Raw genomic sequence first — 24,552 nt, 5'->3', positions numbered from 1 at the left:
CATTAGGTATTAGGGCTTCAACATATGAATTTCAAGGAGATGCAAACATTCAGTCCATAACAAATTACGTGCACATGTTCTCCAAAAGACAGGTAGTAGAATATTCATAGCAGTACTGTTCATGTGTGCAATATTCAACCTGAAAATTACTCAAATGACTGTAAATAGTAGAGTAGATAAACGAATTGTGGCGTATTCACTTGATGGAATACTATATAGCGATGACAATCCGTTCACACATAGCGTGTGTGAATCTCATGAACATAAGGAAGAGTGAAAGAAGCCAGACACTAAAGTACTTATAATATGCTTTCATTCATATGAGGTGTAAAAACTGGGCAGAATTCATCTTTGCTGTTAGAAGGCAGAAGAGTGTTTACCCTTAGCAGGGGTGAAGGTCTAGGAGGGTGGGCAGTGAGTAGAAGGATTATGAGGGGACTTCTTGGGTGTTGGGGTTACTCTGTTCTTTTATTTATCTCTGTATTCTTTTAAGACATGTTTTAGAGTAATTTTAGGTGCACAGAACACTTAAGAGGGAAGTACAGACATTTCTCCTGTATCCTCTGCCCCCCAAATGCATGGCCTCCCCCTATTATCAATATCCCCACTAGGGTGCTACATTTGTTATGATTGATGAACATGTGATTGATCTGGATTCTAGTTAAATGAGTGTAGTCAGTTTGTGAAAATTATTCTAACTGAACATGTATAGTATGTGCGTTTTTCTGTATGTGTATTATACCTCGATAAAAAGCTTGAAAAAGATCATGAATTCTACAGGTGGTATTACATATTAACACATTCTATTGTTAGTGCTTATTAAGAAATACATATAGAGAGCATACATAGTGGACATGACCCAAACATATATAGACCTCATATATATATATGTGACCTCATACATATATAGAATATTTATTCTTATGTTGTTTTTACAACCTTGCTGTGAGATTATGATTTACTTATATTTTTCTAATGTTGTGATTTAAAAGGAAGTAGGGTAGGCATGCAGATTTTAATTCACTGCATTCTTAGGGCAGAGAGAATTATAGGCAAGACACTGGGGATGTATGTCAGCCAGTTGGTAAAAGATAAAGGAATTATGAAAAAGAGATATAAATGTTCACATTTAGGAGTTCATTTATAAACTCCAGGTTGAGGCTTGAGGACTTTTGGTTCAAGGAAAGAAGGACTATGGAGATGATGCTGCCCTGATTCATATTCTAGCATGCTTTGGAACTTAGACACAGATACCCCCAAAGAGCCACTGACCCTGCTCTCCTAGGAACCCAAAATCTGCTTAATGGCTCAGTGCCCTCTAAGCCAAGCTCAGCAACAGAGGAGGTGGCTTGAGTTACCCCTACAGCTGGATGAATACTCATTAATTCTCCCCACTCCCATTAGTGGGAAACTTTGCTTGCTGCTCCATTCCTGTATTGTTTTTTTTTCATTCTTGTATCCTTGTGTCTGCCCTGGCAAGGACAGTATACATTGGCTTTATGCAAAATTATCCTCGTGGAAGTACTGAGTTATAGCAGAAGTCATTCGGAAAGGAAAAAACTGTGTATTCTTACCTAGATCGAGTCCTGTGGAACTAACTGATTGATGTTCTGAAAGCCTCCAAGGAGTTGGCTGGCAGCTAGGACTGCTGTTACAAAGAGTGGCAGGAAGCATTACTCTGGTAGAACATGTTACTGTGAACACAGAGGGTACAAAGATGTCATCTAAACTGCACGTTTTGTCTGAAGTACTCTCAAGCTCTACCCCCACTGGAAACTTCCTAAAACCAGGGACTTAATGCCTATTTTGTTAACCTTTTGATTCTAGCACCTAGGACAGTAACTTGGCATATGGTTGGTACTCTACTTCTTGAGAAAATGACCAAAAAAAAAAAAAAGTGAGTAAAGTGAATATAATTAGTGTATGGAGAAAATAATTATAATATGTAGGGTCAGTGGTTTGAATTTAATTAAAGTTTTAATTTTGGTAGAGAAATTAAACTATAGAGTAGGTAAGAAACTTACCCAAGATCATACATCAGAATCAAGTATCAAAATTCTGACCTTCCAACACTCTGTGAACTTTTCATTAGAAAAACATTTCTATTTCCTTCTCCTGCTGTGGATGCTAGAATCCGGTGGCAAGGAGACATATTGGTGACTTTTCGAAACCAGATAGCGATTTATGCTAATAGATAACACAATCCATTTTATGGGCATGTTTCCAATATTACAAATCCTATGTAGTCAGTGTTTGGGGAAGCATTTGAAAACATGGCCAAATAAATTTACCTTGTCATATGGGTCATAGTTATGTTCCCAGCTTTGTAAAGTGAGCTTTGTTTTACTAACAGATACAGGCATGAAAGCATATGACATTTTTGTAGCACAAATTGCATTTTCATACTGAATTCCAAAGATGTTGTGGCTTTATTGCTGATCTTCAATCCACAGTGGCTTTTAGCACTTTAGCTGTAAGTCTTTACGCCCCCTCCCCAGTCTCACTGTCAAGTAGTTAATGATCTATAAACAAATACTGAGATGCCCTAAGGGGGCTTTCCATTTAAAGGGGCCTTGAATCATTTGATAATAGAAATACAGTAGTCCACCCACTGATTTATGATTTGTCAGTTTAGATTTTGAAGTGATGTTCTGCTGGTATTTCAGATGGGATAAGTTTTTAATTTTCCGTACAATTACATTAAATGTTAGTCCAATAAAACTTTCTCTTTTTTTATAATTAAAATTTTAAGTTTATTTATTTTGAGAGAGAGAAAGAGTACGAGCAAGGGAGGGGCAGAGAGAGAGGGAGAGAGAGAATTCAAAGCAGGGTCCGCACTGTCTGCACAGGGTCTGATGCGGGGCTCAAACCCACGAACTGTGAGATTATGACCTGAGCCGAAATCAAGTCTGAAGCTTAACCGACTGAGCTACCCAGGTGCCCCAATCCAAGAAAACTCTGAAAAAGTGGCCACAGAGGGTAATAATAGGAGCATAATAGTATCTACCAGTTCATGAGTGTTTCTTCCTGCTATGTAGTTTGCACCTATTGTCTCATTCTGAATGTCAGAAGTTAGAGAAGTTGAAATAGTTAATTACACTCACGGAGCTGATAGGTAATAGAACTGGGTTTTGAAACTTCATTGGCAATACTCAAAACCTCATGTCTTGAACATAGTTAAAAAGAGTTACATGTTGCCAGACTCAGCTATAAATGTTGCTGACACAAGTGAACATCCCTTAAATGTTGCATAATTAAGAAATAGCATTGTAGTTCTAAAATATGGCCCTGCTAGCCTAGAAGTCTATCTGTTTCAAAGGAAATTTGGGAGCCTACATGATTAAAAAAAAATGACTTTTAAAACTAGATCATTTGCAAAATTTATGTAAAACAACTATTACTGTGTGTATTCAAAATACAGTTTAAAAAATCTTTAAAATTGAGATATTTTAAAATATCTTGAGAATTTTAAATTTGCTAAGAAGTTTGGGCACCATACACAAAGATCCCAACTCTAAGCTAGTTATCAAGCTCTAAAAAGTGGGTTTTCCTCAGGGGCCCTGAGTAAAGCATATATGGAATTTTTGGGGACTGTTTTTATAACTTCTTGGTAAGTCTTAATGTTTTATTCAAATTAAAAAGTTTAGCTTTAAAAACTTTGCATCTGGCCATAATTTGGATGGGTCTGAATAATAACACTGCTATGGATAATAGGCACATTTAGTCCAAGCCACCATTTCAGTGAACCACAACGTGTGGTTCAGGTTTTTTGTTTTTTTGTCTTGTTTTTTTGTTTTAATTCCTTGTTGCTATTTCTAATAAAGCAAGATGTTAAAGCTAACTACATGCTCTATTAATTATATGAAGGTGAACTTGAGTCATATTTGTTACTGAAGATGATTAATAATTACCAGTTCTGCACACGTTTCTGGTGCATTTCAGTAAATAAACAGGGTACATTGTTGGGTAGTAATTGATTAATTAGCACATTCATCCTACACAGCTCAATGGTCTAAGGATGCTGAGTTTGAGATATTGCTCATAATTATTACAAGAAACAAATCTGTTCCATTTTTCAGTTTATTCTTCTGTATGCTAAGATTTTTTTTTCTAAATCGAATGCCTAATGGTTCAAAACCTTATAGGTTTTATTCAGATAAATCAACTCATGAAGAATTGCTAGTCATAATCTCAGAATCTTGTTTTTGTGTGAACTAGGGTGAAAACTTTTACAAGGCTAATGTTAACATTAGATCTTGCTGTTAAACTGGATCAAATACTGTAAATATAGGGCACTTCCCCACCATGCAGGAAATGCTCATTGAGCACCTATGCGCAACAGGGGCACTGGAATCTCATTTGCTTCCCAACCACATCAAATAAGCTCAGGATTGCAAGTGTCATCAGGTTGGCACTTCTCAGCACCAAGCAAATATACTGTGTAATCTTCAGAGAAGTATAACAGCATGTATTGTTCGCTGATTTAACTATGGAGCAATTTAGGATTTTTTTTTTTCTAATTTATTGAGCCAGCATGTAGTTGAGAGATAGTGTAGTTGAGAGAGCTTTGGATGGGGAGTCAGGAGTCCTGGATTCTACTCTATCTGTATTCTTTCTTGAAGAAGCTATGTGATTCTGGGCATATCACTACTCCCGTCTCTAAGCATGGATTGCTCATCTGTAAAATGACAGGGTCAACCACGGATGATGAGATCCAGTGAGGAGCCTAGACTGCAGAGACAGATAGACCTAGGCTTGAGTCTGCACTCCCTATTACTGGTTTTATTATTTTAGGGAAATTATTTAACCTCTTTTGAGTTTTTGCTCTGTTTACTTTGCGTTTATTGTAAGGCTCAAATGAGATATGAAAATAGTTTGTACACTATAAAGTACCTGTGAATATAAGGCATTGTTAATATTATTAATAATGATCTTACCTCGTTGACCTTAACATGTATTTTGAAGAATGCATTAGAGTGCCCATGCACACTCTAACAATAGGGGATTATTAACATCCTCTGTGCCATTATTAACATTGCATTGGATAAGAATTTCTGATGTGTCTGCATAATTTATCGCGAAGTGAAAAGCACAGTCTTCAAAACAGTATATCTGATATGATCCCATTAAAAAATTATACATACAAAATTAAAAGACTCTATATAATAGGAACTCAATATATATATATATGATAAGAAAACAAATGTGATATATGTATTAATCAAGCAACTCTTACTTGTGATAGGTATACTGTTCTAGGAGTTACACTCTTAGACATATAGTAAAAAATAAAATAAGTCTATTTTGTAATACCACATATTGTTAAATGCTTTGAAGAAAAAGCAAAGTAGGGGGATAGAGAGTAAGGATGGGTGCTACAGGAGGGAGGACCCCTCTGGTCTAGTGACAGTTGAGCAGAGACTGAATGTAGTGAGTAAGTGAGCCCGGCAGACTTCTGGGAGAAGAGTGTGCCAGGAAGAAGGAATGGCAAATCCAGAGACCCTAGGTAGGAATAATAGCAGATAAACCCCCCAGCTTTGACAGTAATTCTCTCTGGGTGGTGAAATAATTGTTGATTCTTTTTAAAGATTTTATTTTTTATTTTATTTTATTTTTTAAGTTTATTTTTATTTATTTTGAAAGAGAGCAAGCAGGGGAGACACAGAGAGAGAAAGGGAAACAGAATCCCAGGCAGGCTCTGCACTGCCAGTGGGGCTAGAACTCACTAACTGCGAGATGATGTCCCAAGCGGAAGTCAAGAGTCGAATGCCTAACCAACTGAGTCACCCAGGCGCCCTTAAGATTTTATTTTTAAGTAATCTTTACACCCAACATGGGGCTCAAACTCACAACCCCGAGATGGAGAGTTGCATGCTCCAACAACTGAGCCAGATAGCTGCCCCCACCTTCTTCTAAATAATTATTGATTTTTAAATTTCTTCCCTGAATGTTCCTGTTTTTCAAAAGTTTTTGGTTTTTTTATTATTTATTTTTTAAGAAGCTATGTTATCATGTTTGTTTTTTTAATCATGGGCATGTTTCTGTAATTAGAACAAATTTAAAACTCTACAGGTGTACTGAAAGACAACGTAATCTTTTAAAAAAATTTTTTTTTCCAACGTTTATTTATTTTTGGGACAGAGAAAGACAGAGCATGAACAGGGGAGGGGCAGAGAGAGAGGGAGACACAGAATCCGAAACAGGCTCCAGGCTCTGAGCCATCAGCCCAGAGCCCGACGCGGGGCTCGAACTCACGGACCGCGAGATCGTGACCTGGCTGAAGTCGGACGCTTAACCTACTGCGCCACCCAGGCGCCCCAGACAACGTAATCTTTAAAAATATTTTTTTATTTATTTGTTTATTTAGAGACAGAGAGAGAGAGAGCACAGGGGAGGGACAGATTGAGAGAGAGAGAGAGAGAGAGAGAGAGAGAGAGAGAGAGAATCCCAAGCAGACACAGAGCCGGATGCAGGGCTCAAACTCAAGAACCATGAGATTGTTACCTGACCCAAAGTCAAGAGTCAGATAGATGTTTAACTGAGCCACCCAGGTGCCCCAAAAGACAAAGTAAACTTAAAAATGTTTGTAAGTAGTTTTAAAACTTTATGTCATCTATAAGTTTTTGTATTCATGGTTTTAGTACCAAGAATCTAAGTTAGTAGAGAGAATAAAGGAAGCCGAGAGATTTCTGCTCTGGCAATAAACTTTAAAGAGGTGTTTTAGCCGTAACAATCAATGCGGGCTCCATAAAGGGATGGGGAATCACCGTAATTCCCGATCCTTTTTCTAGCCCTCCTACATGGATGGCAGAACACTTCCTGGAAAGGCTGGCCGGACCACTTACAGACATGGCCTAGGAAACAGTGTATTTTTAGGTCAGTAAAATATGGGATTAAAGGTGCCAGGTAAAATTAGTTTCAGGGGTTTATGTCTCATTTATGCAGCTCACCAGGGACTGCACCTGCTATACAGAAAAATGGAGTGTTGCAAAATGTATCATCCACCTCTTTCTGAGCTCAGATACAAATTAAAGAAAATCTCAGAGACTACTGCAGGCTGCTCTCCAGATGTAGAAAGGAGAGCTTTGGGTTTACAGAAACAAAAATGCACATTTAAAACTTAGATTCTCATTTCTATCCCATCTATTTTCACCACAATCTTCTAGTACCAAAGGTACACATTTCAGCAGTTCAGGTATGATGCTTTCAAAATAAAATGTTTCCATTACTTTAGGTGATTACCAAAACCCAAGAGAGTACGAGAAAAGTAAAAGCCCAAAGAATGAAAGACATGATCCCAGTCTAAAGGTTATATTTGGCTTGCTACTATCTTTAGTCAAAACAAGTTCTTCTGAGAGAAAACTGCATCTCAAAGAATTATCTTTTTTAATTTTTTTGGTAATGTTTATTTTTGACAGAGACAGAGCATGAGCAGGGCAGGGACAGAGAGAGAGACAGGGACACACAGAATCTTAAGCACGCTCCATCCATGCTCTGAGCTGTCAGCATAGAGCCCAATGCAGGGCTTGAACTCATGAACCGCAAGATCATGACCTGAGCCAAAGATGGACACTTAACCAACTGAGCCACCCAGGTGCCCCATGCATCTCAAGGAATTATCTTAAAATTATAAAACATTTTGTAACTTTTTAAAATCACAGCCATTTTGGATAGTAGATAAGGGAACTTAAGAGGCTATACAAAGTTACAAAATATTATCATGCATGATTTACAATGAGTGGAAGAATAAAGCTAAAAGAAGTCACTTCCTTGTGTGGCATATATGGTTTTAACCTTTTTGGTACTTTGATGATGGTTGGGTAGAATCATAAATCATTAGAGCTGGCAGGAAGCTTAAATATCAGTTCCATTTTCTTATTTTATGTACCAGAAAACTGAGGACTGGAGAGAAGTTACTTGTCCATAAAGGAAAGAGCTGGAACTAAAACCCATCAAGACCTTTAAATCTAAAGCAAATGTTGTGTGCACACACGTGTGTGTGCTTGTGTATATTCTATGCCCATTTAGAAAAAACTAAAAATGTCACCTAATCATTATGTGTCCCTCTACATATTTGCCAGTGAACAGAAGCATTTGCCCTACGTGCATCTCTGTTTGCACGAGCAGATACAGCACTGAAGTCATGGTCTGGTGTGAATTCTAGAATATTCAGACTAAGAGTATTAAGCTTAGAATAAAACTTTCAATCTTTGATGCTAGGGAACCTGATGACAGCTTTGGGAGCTTGGAACAGCAGGGTGGTTGTGACATTTCCACTCCGTGTCCCTAAGTTCATTATCACTTTTTTTTTTCTTTTAATTTAAGGGAGTGCAGGCGAGCAGGGAAGAGGGAGGGAGAGACAATCCTAAGCAGGCTCCATGCTCAGCTCAGAGCCCAATGTGAGGCTCTACCTCTTAACACTGGGATCATAACCTGAGCTAAAATCAAGAGTCAGAGGCTCAGCAGACTGAACCACCTAGGCACCCCTCCCTCATTATCACTTTTGATAGTAGAACTTCTAGTGAAGACTTCCATGTATTTTTCTTTACCAGACTCCCCAAAATTAGATTTCTGTTTCATTTGCTGCATTAATTGAAAACAGGTTCATTGTAAACTAGAAAGAAGAAAACTCTACCATTAAGAAGTAACTGCTGTTCACGACGAGAAACCACCCCACACCTGTCAGAATGGCTAAAATTAACAATACAGGAAACAACAGATGTTGGCAATGGTGCGGAGAAAGGGGAACCTTCTCACACTGTTGGTGGGAATTCAAACTGGTGCAGCCACTCTGGAGAACAGTATGGAGGTTCCTCAAAAAGTTAAAAATAGAACTACCCTTTGATCCAGGAATTGCATTACTAGGTATTTACCCAAAGGATACAAAAATACAGATTTGGGGGTGCCTGGGTAGCTCAGTTGGTTGAGCGTCCGGCTTTGGCTCAAGTCATGATATTGCCGTTCCCAAGTTTGAGCCCCATATCAGGGTCTGTGCTGATAGCTCAGAGCCTGGAGTCTGATTTGGATTCTGTGTCTCCCTCTCTCTGTGCCTCCCCCACTCATATTCTGTCTCTCTCTCTCTCAAAAATAAAACATTTGAAAAAAATTTAATAAAAAAATACAGATTTGAAGGGGTACATGCACCTTGATGTTTATAACAGCATTATCAACAATAGCCAAACTATGGAAAGAGCCCAAATGTCCATTGATTGGTGAATGGATAAAGAAGAAACAGTGTATGTATACAATGGAATATTACTCAGCCATCAAAAGAATGAAATCTTGCCATTTGCGACAACATGAATGTAGCTAGAGTGTATTATGCTAAGTGAACTAAATCAGAGAAAGACAAATACCATGTGATTTCACTCATATGTGTAATTCAAGAAACAAAACGGGTGAACATATGGGAATAAAAAACAGGAGACAGGGAGGCAAACCATAAGAGTCTCTTAACTATAGAGAGCAAACTGAGGGTTGATGGAGGGAGGTGGGTGGGGGATGGGCTAAGTGGGTGATGGGTACTAAGGAGGACACTTGTGATGAGCACTGGGTGCTGTATATAAGTGATGAATCAGTAAATTCTACTTCTGAAGCCAATATTACACTATATGTTAACAAACCACAATTTGAAAATAAAAGAAGTAACCACTGTTAACATTGGGCGGGGGGTGGGGGACTTCCTTAGAGTCATGAGTGTGCATGTGTATGCACATGTACACATTTTTAAAAAGTTATAACTGGAGTCCTAGCCTTGATGCTGTTTAAAAATATGCTTCTTAATAATTAAATGTCATTTGGCTCATTTGGCGGGGCATCTGACTCTTCATTTTGGCTTGGGTCGTGATCTCATGGTGGTGAAATCGGGCCCTGTGTTGGGCTCTGTGCTGGGTTGTGGAGCCTGCTTGAGGTTCTCTTTCTCCCTCTCCTTCTGCCCCTCCCTCGCTCGCTCGCACATGCTCTCTCTTGCTCTCTCTCTCAAAAAAAGAATAATTAAAGATTATTGCATTTTCTTATGTTCTCCTAATCCATGATTTTTTTAAAAAACTGCTTTTTGAGGTATAATTGACATTCAAGCAGTGCACATATATTTAAGGTGTACAGTTTAATAAGCTTGACATATGTATACATCCAGGAGACAGTTTTCACAATCAACATAGTGAAACTATGTTTCTGTTAGTGAAACTACTAACAGAATTCCTTCTGTTCCTTTGCAGTCTTTCTGTTCCTCCCCACCACCTGCCCCCCAGCTTCCCACTTCCAGGCAACAATTGATTTGTTTTTTATCACTATAGTTTGTATTATTTAGAATATTATGTAAATGGTATGTACTCTTTTTTGTCTGGATTTTTTCCATTCAGCACAATTATATTAAGATTCGTTCATGTCTTTGATTTTATCAATAACTTGTTCCTTTTCATTGCTGAGTATTCTGCTGTAAGGATGTTCCATAATTTATGCATCTACATGTTGATGGACATTTAGGTTGTTTCCAGTTTTTTGGGCTATTAGAAATAAAATTGCTATGAAGATTCATGTACAAGTCTTTGTATGAACATACACTTTTCCTCTTGAATAAATAAGTGCCTAGGAGTGGAATGGCTAGGTCATACAGTACTTAGAGTAACCTATGATTTTTTAAATGGCTGTATAGAGGTCCCTTATATAGCTATTACATAATTTTAAGATAATACCTTATTGTTGAATGTTTAGACCTTTCTAATTTTTCACTATTGCAAATGAATTTAATTTTTTGGCTTAGAAACATGGCTATAGATACTCAACATAAAAATTGGGGCACCTGGATGGCTCAGTTGGTTATGTGTCTGACTCCAGCTCAGGTCATGATCTCGCGGTTCATGAGTTTGAGCCCCACATCAGGCTCTGTGCTGACAGCTCAGAGCCCAGAAGCTGCTTTGGATTCTGTGTCTCCCTCTCTCTCTCTGCCCCTACCCCACTCACGCTCTGTTTTTCTCTCTCAAAAATAAACATTAAAAAAATTAAAAATAAAAGATAAAAAAGAAGATGCGTAGAAAGGCATTGTGAAGGGAACCTGGAAGATGTGTGTTGTTAGATCATTTAAAATGTTTCAGTGACTGCAAAATAAGTTATTTTGTATTCTCTGCTGGGAAGCCAAGCAGAATGAATCTTTAAATGAAGGAGAACTTGAGTTTGAAGTCATTTTCCAACCAATGGAAGTTCTACGGTTTTGTTGTCAAATTTATGGGACCATGATTTCATCATAACATTCCTGGATATGAGGTGACTGCAATAAATTTGAGTGTGGCCTTTATTTCTGGTAGCTATAATTAGCTATTTGGTCTACTTTATAACATTTTGTTAAATAAAAAGATTCTTAAAATGTAGTTTTACTCATTGTTCTCTCTTTCCCGCACACATGCACATGACATATGTGATAGCAACTATAGAGGTAAAACGAAATGTTTACAGAGTGGCAAAGAAATGTTTGCGGAGAAAACCAGTGTCAAAAAAATACCTAAACCCAAAATGCTATTTTATGCATAGATGCTGAAGCTATATGTTTTCTGTGCTATGTTTAGGGTCTTCTTATAACCAAAGTTGTTTCTACCAACAGATTTTTAAACAGCAGGGACATGCTTATTATTTACTGTCTTGGTATCTTTCCCTCATTTACATAAATACCCCAGCAACCAGCAGTATAAAACTAATAAAAGCCAGGGTCCTCCATCAAGTGCAATAAAGTTTCACAACCATGAGTTAGACTGTTAGAGTGAAAAATAAACCTATATATGAAGGGTTTTTTTGGGAAAGTGTATAATCACATTTCAAAGTTAGAACTTCCATTGGAAGTAGCAGTGCAATAATAATACTTAAACATTTATGTAGAATGCTTCATCTTGGAAACACTCTCCCGGCATTGGCCAATTAATCTCTACTGCTTCCCTGAGGAGCAGGTATTACTATCTGCCATTTTTCTGGTTAGAAAATTGAGGAAGGTGTGATCAGCCCAGAGAAAGTGAGGGCTGGAGAGACAAGTTTCTGACCCTCACTCTTCTGTGACTCTTTGGGATGTAACTCCTGACAGAATGTATCCAGTTTCTGTTCCACTTGGATACAATCATCAGTAAAACAAAATCTACCTAGCAGCTCAGTCTAGCTCAGGCTTATAGATAGTCCTTACCCTGCTGAGGCACACCTTTTGGGAAGAATGGGATACAAAAAAGATTTGGGAGATCCACGGCACATTTCATCTGCATTTGCAATGAAGTGGACCAAACTTTTTCCAGTGAGAAAAGCAGCATGTACTTCGCTCTCCAACCCCCAAGTTCCACTGGCGACTTATAGTTTTCCGGATGAGATTTACTACTATTAGTACATTTAAAGAGTTGAACAAATTTGTTATGCACCTTGAAGCCAGAGGAACAGTAAAATAAAACTAATGAACATTTACATTTTTGGAAATACCATTAATGTATGCCTGACAAATTCTGAAAGATAAACATTTAAATGTTAAAATACTTATTACCTTCCCCAAAGGGACAGTGTTGGGAACTAATGAGATAACAAATGTAAAGTGCTTTGAGCTCTTAGAAGAAAGGTGCCAGATGCGTACAAATGATTATTAATTGTTAAAGCTATCAGATGTTACTAATATATTACTTATGATAAAATCATATTTTTATACCCAAACAATAGGATCCTTGCAATTCTTAGGATGATATAGCTGAAATAATGCTCCTAACCTCCTCCCAGGTTACTGTCTCGTTGGAAGTCCTTTCTTAACCCTTCCCTGGTTTCTTGACCTCATACACATTTTCAAACAAACACGACTTCACAGCTTCCAAACCCTTCTGCACCTTTCCATCATCAGTCCTCCACCAGTCTCACAGATCCATTGACACCACATTCTCTTCTCTTGACTTCTTTGATTACGTAATTCTGATGCCTCATGATGCTGTGAATTGTGCAAGTTGTTTTTTTAGCTGGAAGTGTAAGTTGAACTGTCCTTTAAGCAACACTAGGATTTGTTATAAAAAAGTGTAAGTCCCTTGTGTGATCTGGGACAAGTGAATCTGAACTTTCTACTTTACGCAACACGCCAGAATTTGTGGTAAAAGAGCAAATCCTCAATTTCATTTAGTCTTGAGAAATGCACTGAGATACGCTCACTAAATCTGTTTCCTCATTTGTCAAGTGAGGGCAGTAGTAGCCTGTACCCACTTGGGGTTGTGGGAAGGATGCAATAAAATAATGTATGTGGAGTTTCTAGTACATTACACACTTAGCCCATAAGTGTTCATTAAAAGTAAATGTAAGTAGGTTATGGAAGGTAGGTAAGTAGACAGCAGTTTATCATTAAATATTATCTATTTGGTTTCTTTAAAATCAATAGAAAATGGGTAATAAGTAAAGGGACATCCTCTTATTGACAAATATTTAGTTTCCTTAGGTAGAATAGTAAAAGCTCAGTAACTCATCTCAATTTATGTTCAGGATGCTTGAAACAATGTACACGTACATGTGATTTTTTTTCCAAGCTTACCTTAGTTTACTAGTAGCACGGTATCTTTGCTACATATATGTGCTCAAAGATAATGGACTATGCTTCTTTTCAAATGTTCTGTAATTAAAACATTTCACTAATTTCATCTGGTCCTCTGGTTTCTTGACTTAATTACCTGAAGTGATTGTTTCATCATACCAAATTTTCTCCTTTCGTTTTGAAGCTGTAGGTTTTTAGGTAGAGAACCTTACTCCCAGTAATTTTCTAGTAAGACCTGAATCTGAATATGAGGCCTGAATTTGGAAATAGGCATTCTGTGGTGTATGCTAATGAGAGATGCAAGGAGGGAAAGTGCATTGTTTGAGAAAACCAATCACGGTGGGTACAAAAAAAAAAAAAAAAAAAAAAGGTACAGGAGAGTGAACTCATTTACTCATTTTACTATTGCCAGCAGCTTGAGGCTTGAGAGTGCTAATCAAAATTCACATACAAAACTTCCCTGATAGATTAAACAGTTTTGTACTGTTAAGAGGGGTTCTCACCATGTGAAAGATCCACTGCTGTGCTGAACAAAACAGAGACAGTTTTCTTTTAAAGTCCAGAGCAGATGAGAGCCATAAGGAGACAGAGGGTTTCATTTACTCTCAGGACACGATTGTGCCAGTGAACTAATGAGTCTCTTGGACCTTATGTTGCTCTGGCTTCAATGGAGGCGAGACACTAATGGGCATGTAGTACTTCCTATCCGTCAAGTGTCTGGACAATGGGCCCCTCATATGGATTAGAATGATCTGGCAAGAAAAAGAGGTCATCGTTGTACCTAGCACAGGCAGGAAGCCTGGCTAATTCATGTATTTCCAACTATAGCAAAAACAAAAGCTGACACACACAAAAATGTTGACTTTACCGCAGGAGCTCTTAGCTTGTGGCTAAGGCACAGTTAAACATTACTGAAACTCCATACATAAAAAAAAAACCTCCTTGTTTCCCCAATACATTAGAATATTTTTAAAGATGTAAAGGTTATTCTTTAAAACAAGTCTGATTTTGTGTTGTGACTTGCATATTTCACCCTTCGGTAAACCTGGATGATAACTGAAATATTTGAATGATTGTGAAGCAAATGCAGAGAGTGTCAGCGCTGCATATTTTAAAAATTTGCACTTCAAAAGGTTCTGTCGGATTACTATTGTAAAAATCCTACTGCTGTATTAAATGGAGAATTAGAGATTACAAATGTTCATTCAAGCTAGAGGGCTCGAATTACAGTATATATTAAACTAAGAGCAGATACTGCCACCTAGATAAATTCTGATGCTTTGGTTAACTAGATGTTGGCTTGCCTTACTTTTTGAAAAATGGCATCAACAAACAATAGTGGCTAGGGACAAAAAAAAATACGGTGAATGATAAAGGGTCGCTTAAAAAATCCATGTAAATGTAATTTTCTTGGGAAAGAAAAAGACCTTTGTGTTTTGCCAAATAGCAATGATTAAGCCTTTATTTAATTTTTTAAATGTAGAAGACAAAATGCTGTTAGAAATAGGAGGGCAAAACTCTGTAATAAAGGATAAACAAAAGCTCCATAATCCTGAAGTTTATAAAGAGGTAGATCCCGAAGTGTTGTCAGGAAGACTTGTAACTTTCTTGTTAGAATATTCCTTACTGAATTCAGACAGAAGAAGAGATTGTTCAACACTCTCAAGTAAAAGCACAAATAGGTTTTAGTTTAGTAAGTAAACTAAGATCACTTAGTAAATAATTTTTTTAAAGGAGCGTTACATTATAATCTGTTCTACTACACCTCCTAGCAAACAAAGCAAACTAACTCCGCTCCCCACTTTTATTCGTCACAGCAAAAAGAATGTTGCCTTTTTTCAATTCTGGATTAAAATCTAAAATCAGCAGTATATTCCAGGATCATTCATTTATCAGGTTTAGAGGGGTTTTTAGCATCTATGGACTGTTTGAGTTCTTCTTCAAATCTCATTTTGTTTTCCTCTGTTACTCCTAGGATGGCTTCAATGTCATCAATGGCGGTCTGTAAATGAGCAATAAAAATAATATTCATTACTTAATTTTTTTTTAACATTTATTTATTTTTGAGACAGAGACAGAGCATGAACAGGGAAGGGGCAGAGAGAGAGGGAGACACAGAATCTGAAACAGGCTCCAGGCTCCAAGCTGTCAGCACAGAGCCTGACACAGGGCTCGAACTCACGGACCGTGAGATCATGACCTGAGCCGAAGTCGGACGTTTAACCGACCGAGCCACCCAGGCGCCCCAAATATTCATTACTTAAAGACCCCTTACAACTCTTTCTCCCATCCAATTATTTGTTCCTTTTTGGACTTGAGTATAATTTAGACTGGTTAAACTCAAAACGTTCCTGTCAATGAGCACCTATCTACAAATTGTGTCATCAGTCTTGAAATAAGTAAAAAATATGAAAGTAAGAACTTGGAAACCATCATAGAAATTTTTATGGCTGCTAAATCTAATGGGGAAAAAAGGGACTTCTATTTTATACATCTTTAATTTTTTTTATTTCATTTTTCTAGTAATTCATTTTTGTTGTATTTTACAGAAGTACTGATCCATGGTAAGTTGGAAAAAACAAAACTTCAGTACAGATAATTTGAGAAGCACTGGTCTAGTCATCCTAAAATGAGGGCTAGTAGGCTGATAGTGTTTATTTCCATTGTTTTGTTTGTTTTTTTCCATTGGGCAGAAAAATGCCCCCCACCTGTTTTCCCCATTTTTTCATTGAGGTAGTATTCACATACCATAAAATTCACCCTTATAAAGAGCTCAACTCAGTGATTTTTAGTATACTCAGAAGAAACCATCATTACTATGTAATTCCAAAACATTTTCATCACCCTGAATAGAAACTCTGTGCCCATTAGCTGCCATTCCTCATTTTCCCCCATCCCTAGCTCCTGACAACCACGAATCTACTTTCTGTCTCTATGGATTGGCCCACTCTGGACATTTCATATAAATGGAATCCTATAATGTGTGGCCTTTGTGTCTGGCTTTCTTCACTTAACATAATCTTTTCAAGGTTCATTCGTGTTGTAGCATGGATTGGAACTGCATTTCCTTGTTATGGCTGAATAATACTCCATTTTATCTAATACCTATTTTTACTTGGTTGCTTGCACTTTAGGTATCATATCTAAGAAGGCATTGCTAGCCAAAAGGTCATGAAGATTTATACCTGTGTTTTATTTTAAGAGGTTTATCGTTGTAGCTTTTACATTTAGGTCTTTGATCCATTTTTAGTTAGTTTTTATGTATGCTTTGTAATAGAGGTACAACTTCATTTGTATGTGGGTATCTGTATTCTCCAGTACCATTTGTTAAAAAGAATTATTTTGTCATTCTTGTTAAAAATCGATCGACTATAGATGTACAGGTTTAGTTTGGACTCTCAAGTTTATTCCATTGATCTATGTCCATTCTTATGCCAGTACCACACTGTCTTGAATACTGTAGCTTTGTAGTTAAGTTTTAAAGTTGAGAAGCAACTTTCTTCTTTGTTCTTCCCTTTCAAGATTGTTTTGACTATTCTGTATCCTTTGCATTTTCACAGGAAATTTAGGATTATCTTATAAGTTTCTGCAATAAAGCCAGCTAGGAAGTTGGTAGGACTTCCACTGAATCTGTAGATCAATCTGGGGAGTACTGTCATCTTAACAGTATTAAGTTTTCTACTCCATGAACACATGGAGTATCTTTCCATTTATTTAGGTCTTCTTTCTTTTATGATGGACAGATCTTGTACTTCTTCTGTTAAATTTATTCATAAGTATTTTATTCTTTTTGATGCTATTGTAAATGGAATTAAAAAAATAATTTTGGGGGCACTTGGGTGGTTCGGTTGGTTAAGTGTCTGACTCTTGGTTTCAGCTCGGGTCATGATCTCATGGTTCATGAGTTCAAGCCCCACATTGGGCTCTGTGCTGACAGCACGGAGCCTGCTTGGGATTCTCTCTCTCCCTCTCTCTCTGCCCCTCCCCTGCTCGCTCTCTTTCTCTCTGTCTCTGAAGATAAATAAATAAACTTAAAAAAATTAAAAGATATTTTTGTATTTTTGATTTCTAGTATATAGAAATGTAATTGATGTCTGTATACTACTGATCTTGGGTCCTTCTTGAATTTAAGTGTATTAGCTCTAACAGGTTGTTTCTGGGTTCTTCAGGATTTCCTACATACAAGATCATGTTATTGAAGACTAGAGATAATTTTACTTCTTTCTTTAAAATCTGGATGCCTTTTATTTCTTTTTCTTGCTGAATTGCCCTTTCTAGAATAGGGTAATATGGTGATGAATAGAAGTGGTGAGAGCAGACATCTTTATCTTGCTCCTGATCTTAGGGGGAAAACTTTCAGTCTTATACCATTAACTATAATGTTAGCTGTGGGTTTTTGCTAATACCCTTAACAGGTTGAGGAAGTTTCCTTTTACTCCTAGGTTGAGTGTTTTTATGAGGAAATGGTATTATATTTTGTTAAATGCTTTATCTGCACCACCTTCCATTTTTATTCAGTCTTTGTAAATCCTTGTTTATGAACTGAAAATACTTATTAGAATGTCGCTAGGGTGGTAGAAAATATTACCAAAAATGAATCTATTCCACTTTCAGGTTTTTGTTATTATTTCTATTTTATTCAGGTTTATTGCCTTTGGACCTTTTGGTGAGAGTAAAAAAAAAAATCAAGATAACACTGACTCACCTGAGAAGGCTAGAAACCATGAGATATTTAAAAGCTACTTGAGAATATCTGACTTTTGATGATTTTGAAAGTCAGGTAAACAACAGAGAAGTAGCCTTCATTTTGTCAAGCTCAGGGTTTACCAAGTCTGTGTGGTCTTAGTCTGCCCAGGCTGCTATAACAAAATAACCAGAGACTTGGTGGCTTAAACCACAAAAACTTGTTTCTTATGGTTCTGGAGTCTGGGAAGTACAAGGTCAAGATGCCAGCGAATTTAATTCCTGGTAAGAACTCTCTTCCTGGCTTGCAGGCAACCATCCCTTCTTGCTGTATTCTCTTAGGGTGGTTGGGGAGCAGAGACAAAGCAAGAGAGCAAACAGACTCTCTTGTCTCTCATAAGGGCACTACTCACATCCAGAGAACCCTAACCTCTTGACCCCATTTAAACATAATACCCCTCAAAGGCCCCTTCTCCATATACCATCGCATTGGGGGTTAAGGTTTCAACATCTGAATTTTGGGAGGACATAATTCAGTCTGTAGCACTGATTATTATTTTTGGACAGACTAAACTGACCATGCTCACGCAGATTAAATTGCTCAGGATTTTGCACATGGCAGTAACTGATGAAATGATACTAGTTGACAGTAACTTAGAATATAAATGAAGAGCTAGGTCCTTTTGGACCAGTGAAAGTTGATGCAACCCTGGGCCTAATTTTCACTGAGTCTTCTCAGTCATGTTGTGGGAAAAGCAATGGTCATTCTTCCAACTCATAAAATCATATTGAGGAGGAATTATCATCATTATTACTGTTATTAGAACAGGCTCTAATGCAAGGAAAAAAACATTCAAAATTTACATTTTTACAACAAGCTTTTGTTGGGCTTTCCATTTAAGAGAAGGATCACATGTGGTTTCCGATTGAGTCCTCTGAGTTACTTGACCTTTTTGTTCAATCATGATGAAGGCCCACGCGGGGAATCAGATGCAGGTCTTGGTGATCAATACGAAGTGTTTATCTCTGCTCTGCCAGCGTTTCAGAAACTCTTGTGTGGATCTTGCTCCGTTTCCTTGCTCTTGTACCTGTTTCTCCAGTTTGGAGACTTCTAAGTACAAGTAGCTTTCTGGACCAACATCTTTAAAGGCCATTTGGAACCTTCAAAAAGGTTAGTGATGAAATATCTGCTCCACTTTGGAGAAACAGTGGAGTAAATGACCCATGTGTATGCCAAGGGCTTTTTTTTGTTTCTCTCTACGACACTTTATCCTTCCTGAGGTCTCAGAACTTCTCTGGTCTACATGTGTGGATTCCCCAGGAATCCTTGGCCAGACATTGCATTTTCTGAAATGTAAGTGGATTCCATTCAGGATTTTTGGTTGTGACAGTCTCCGTTTTGGTTCCATTGTGACACTTCAGTTTCACCTCCCATATCAGAAAGCCCTGTTGTCATGTAAACTGGGTTTGGTAATGGCAGCAACTTAGAACAAGTCTACTATATTTCAAAGAAAAAATTTCAAACTATTAAATTTAACTAACAGGTTCAGTGGGAACCTTATAATATTGACCCTGTACATTATAAGATATGTACTGCTTCACAATAAAAAAAAAATGGTTTAGCACTTGTTTACAATACAGCATGAGGTATTTTCAGTCCTTGTATAGAAATTAACCAGAATCGTTAGTTAATTAACACCTCACCTTAAAATTGGTCTCGCCTTGCATATTAGGTGCTGATATTTCTTGATGGATGATGAAGAGATTTCGAGCAAAGGTCATGAGGACCCCCTGGAGATCCTCACCGATTGTTCTGTTAATGATATCCAAACAAATGAGTTTACCAACGATTCCCCTCACAAGCTTAAAAACAATCACCCTCTCATTTGTGCCTGTCTGGTGATGGAATTTAATGAGTATTTTCAATCTCACAAGGTGGCAATCTTCAGGGAGATATGAAAGATGAGGCTCCATTTTAACTTGTCAACAAAGAGGATTTGTGCAATAAATATTTTTTTATTAATCAACTTAGCAGAATATAAGAATAGCTTCAGTCATTTCTAGCGAAAGGCTACCACTGAGCTAGGAAAGTAGTATTAGCTCATTTAAAAAATTGTTGAAATCAGTTTAAAAGAATTGTTGCTAAGTATAATTCATACCTAACAATGTCTTTGTCTACAGAGCTGTTTGCACCTCAGTATTCTAGAGACTTTTGTCTGGGAGTTATTTTCTATTTTATGTATGCAAGCAATTAGTGCTATGTATGAGTGTGCTCCATCCATGTTCCTAGGAGAATGTGCCCCATTCCTGAACAGGCATCTTTATAAAACCGAACACACACTTGAAGAAGATTTCAGAGACAAGTTGCATACCATCCTATGGTCAGTGAACATTCTCAAACAACTAGACTGTTGTAAGTTTTAACTTAGAAACGAAACTTCAGGTTATTTCTTCTAGTTACTTTGTGAACTTTCTGTATCAAAGGAGAAAAACAGATTAAATGAATGGATTGATTTTTAAGAATTGTTCGGTCCTGAGGGTAGGATACCAAAGATACTTCAGGCAACTGCAAAGAACTTTAGGTTACTTCCTTCCCAATTGTTACCTGTAAAATAAGTCATCCTAGAGTGCAAGGCTTAAACACTTTTGGAATGGCTGCCTTCCAGCCTGATTGGGCTTTCCCATGGGTCAGGCTGGGAGCAGAAAGCTTCCCAGGCCCCAGGACAGTAGACCATTTGTCCTGCCACTGGCTATGTGACTTTGGGAGGAAGTTACTTCTTTTTTTCTGAAATGAAGGACTTTGACTGGATTAATGCTTCCAAACTTTTGGAGTTACAGTCCCCAAAGCCAAGGACCCTTACCCCTCATAGTTACTGAACTTCAGTATCTATCTCTTCTTTTATAATAGTCAAAGGCAATGTCAGAGTCAGTAGTTTTTATTTTTGCTTATTAAAGCAATTTTTTAAAAATTTTATTTTAAGTAGGCTTCATACCCAATGTGGGGCTCGAACTCATGACCCTGCCTGAGATCAAGAGTCACTGCTCTACTGACTGAGCCAGCCAGGGGCCCCAGAGTCAATAATTTTTAAAAGTGATTTGTACTTGGGGCACCTGGGTGGCTCAGTCAGTCAAGCTTCCAACTTCAGCTCAGGTCATGATCTCATGGTTTGTGAGTTCAAGCCCCATTCGGGCTCTGTGCTGAAGTGCAGAGCCTGCTTCAGATTCCCTGTCTCTCTCTCTCCTCCTTCCCCTCCCTGCTTGCTCTCTCTCTCTCTCAAAAATAAATAAATAAACATTTAAAAATAAATAAATAAAAGTGATTTGTATTTCATTGCCACAGAGTCAGTAGGTATTAGACCCTGGCTGCTTCTTAAAACAGATTCCTGGGCCCACTTCAGATCAACAAAATCAGAAATTTTGGGTTTGGAACCCAGGAATGTATAGTTTCACTGAGAACCCCAGATGATTCTTATATATACTAAAGATTGAGACCCATACTTTAAAATATTATAGTGTGTGTGTGTGTGTGTGTGTGTGTGTGAAGCTGGGTCCACATATATGGATTCATGCCCCTCTCATCATCCCTTCTTAGGCTTCTGGGGTCCATGGTCCCTAGGAATTAACCTCTGTTAATTCATCTCTAGAATTTCCTTCATTTTCCTTCCTTGAAAGTTCTTCTTGAATTCTGCTATTCCCAGAAATATACTAGTATGAATGGAGTCAACGTGAAGTTATCCTGGCAAAGCCAAACCACCAAATTCTGGCCTGTAAGGTCATCCCCCTGGGAGCCCTCCTCTTTCCTAAACAGGTGGCTGACTAATGTTCTTCTCCTGATGTGAACTGATGGCAACAAAGCCAGACAAAGCCCAGGCATCTCATGAAAAGCCTCTCCTTAAAGCTTCAGAGAAAATCAACAAAAACAACACAAAGATGTGTTTGCTCATCTTTCCTTTTTCCATATGAATTCTCAAAAACAATGTCTCCTGGCCATTGTTTATTAAATCATCTTTCTCAACCTCCATGACTACATGTCAGTGCAATTTCTGCTGTACTGACTATAATTCCGTCCTTTTATGGCACATTCAAGAAAGCGCAGCTGCATGCAAGTGAGAATTTCAGGGATAATCTTGAATCCTACCTAATATGCAAAAAGTAAATTAACAAACTGGGTGCAAAATTGCACAGGTAGTGATGCAGTTCACAGTAGGCTGAGAATCTCTTTTCCATAATAGGGTTCTCTATACAAGGCAGCCATACTATAAGGGAAAAGCACACTAGATTCAGAGTCATGAGACACAACTACTGTGTGATGCTGGCAAATCACATCCCTACTCAACGCCCCCATTTCCTTTGTACACTATGAGAGTCAGTTAATTCCCAGGGTCCTTCTTTGCTCCAACATTCTCTGGTTCTATGGCTACAGGAAGGGATGAGAAAGATAAGATAGGAAGCAGTGGACAAGGCTCTAGAGTCTTCAGGAGGCCCATGTCAATCATCAGTGCCCTTTCTGTAGGATATGTGAGTAGTAATACCATCTACACCAGTAGGACTATTTCCACCACCAAAGCTAGTCCGCCCATCAAGGCATCCCTGCCTGAAATCTCAGGAGCAGGTATAGGCATAGCTGGGTGAGCTCCTCTTGGTCACCAGTCTACATTACTCATTCTGTGGGCTTCAGCATCAAACCAGCCCTGCTACTTGATCAGTTTGATGATTGGGGGTTTCCTTTTTCACATTAGTCTTTTCTGTCTCCTCGATTCCCTGATGCTGTCCTCTTGCTTGGTTCCTCTGTGCCGGAGTACCCATGTGGATAAGTCTTCCTGTGGTCCATTCTGCAGAAACTCTGCCTCTGCCCTATTAACACTATCCCTGTTTCATCATGTCAATTGTAGGACGCAAGTCCTGCTCCTGCCTGTCAGCCTCTGCTGGGCTCTACCACCTGCCAACAGGCCTTCTTTATGCCGTCCCCTTGCTGGCCTGGGTCTGTAAGAAGAGCAGCGTCCTCTTTGAGCTCCTATGGTTGTGCTCCTCGCCAGCCAGCCCTCTGGATGCCCTTTCACTCTGTAGGTGACCTTTCCTAATGCTGTGAGCTGGTTGCTCCTTGGTATGATCTCTAGGCACCTGGAAAGCAGAGGGCAGCTCCTTCCCTGCACATGTACAGAGGTGTCCCTGGCTCTATTCTCCTCCTGGACACGAACATCCAGGCAGATAAGGTGAATGAATACTTGTTGGGGTGTTATGTCTCATTCCTGTTGCTCTCCTGAAAGTATAACAAAAGAGTGGGGAAGAGAGGCTAAAACAAATGGTGAAGGGACTCTTCTAACATGACCCAGTGAATTTTACATGTTTATGGGACCTTGGGGAAAGGTGGGTACTGGAGGGGATGACTAAGCCGGCAAGCTCTCCACCCAAGTGAAGAGAGGCGTTTAAGACTGTAAACACTAGATTAAATTGTTAGCCACATTCTGGCTCCAAAGGGGAGGAAATCAAAACATTTGCATGAGTTCAAAGGGATCAGTGACATTGAGTGTCATTGCACTGATGATGGCCTGTTGTAACTGACGTTGCTGTGGTGAAACAAAGGATCATACTTCAGAAAGGGGAGTTGAGAGCTGTCCTGTGCACATCTTTGCCTGTTTCAGTGTGCAGCTCTTGGGACCAGTTTCCAGGGGACTAAGCACCTAGGGGGAACTGAGGCTGCTCAGGACATTGATGCTTAGTAGAAGAATTGTCTATTATTTGGTTTTTCATGAGACCAGATCTTAGTGTGTACATGTGTTTCAATTTGAGGCCACAGTGTCTACACCAAGGTAGAAGTCACAAGGAAGAGAAATACAGGGAAGAAACAGTTTCCCAATTAAGTTAGGATAACTTACAGGTATCAAATGGCCATATTCCAAGATATGAAAAGATTGTGTGTGTGTATATATATATGTATATATATACACACACACACAAGATATGGTATATCTTGTATATATGATAAGATATATATATATATATATACACACACACACAAGATATGATAAGATTGCGTCTCTAAAGCATGAATCCTAGATCAGAAGACAAATTTGTTAGCTCTCCAAAGTATGCTGGAGAGAAATTTGCAGGAAATAGGAAACAGAGCAGCCTCCTGAGTGGTGCTATCAAGATTCTTCATAACATGCATCTTGAGAAGATTGTGGCAGAGCTGAAACGGGAGCTGAGGAGGGGCTATGGATCCTGCCTTTCTGGGGAGCATCTTGCCAAGTCACCAGAACACTTCTCTAAGCAAGCCAGAATGACAACTGCCCTCCTACAATATGGATGTCTGAGCTGGTTCCTCATCAGATTCACTGTGCCTT

The 24,552-nt window shown here is 38.4% G+C and overlaps 1 protein-coding gene and 1 long non-coding RNA gene across 5 annotated transcripts in view; one reads left to right on the top strand and one right to left on the bottom strand.

The window, feature by feature from the left end:
• Window positions 1-24,552, top strand: part of LOC147580286 (uncharacterized) — a 135,310-nt gene that overhangs the window by 4,712 nt on the left and 106,046 nt on the right. The gene's annotated exons all lie outside the window — the stretch shown is intronic.
• The window catches only part of IQCH (IQ motif containing H), a 218,586-nt gene continuing 209,226 nt past the window's right edge, over window positions 15,193-24,552 (bottom strand). For all 4 annotated transcript variants that reach the window (XM_025918866.2, XM_086711018.1, XM_025918865.2 and 1 more), the window contains 2 exons: window positions 19,913-20,021; window positions 15,193-15,527 (listed from right to left, as the gene is read on the bottom strand). In XM_025918866.2, the coding sequence (XP_025774651.2) occupies window positions 15,411-15,527; window positions 19,913-20,021 (226 nt within the window). In that variant the 3' untranslated portion in view covers window positions 15,193-15,410. The remainder of the gene's footprint in view (window positions 15,528-19,912; window positions 20,022-24,552) is intronic.

This window comes from Puma concolor, chromosome B3, assembly GCF_028749965.1.
Source record: "Puma concolor isolate L17-30 chromosome B3, mPumCon1.1.hap2, whole genome shotgun sequence".
NCBI lineage: Eukaryota > Metazoa > Chordata > Mammalia > Carnivora > Felidae > Puma > Puma concolor.
This window is presented reverse-complemented; position numbering and strand designations above follow the sequence as displayed.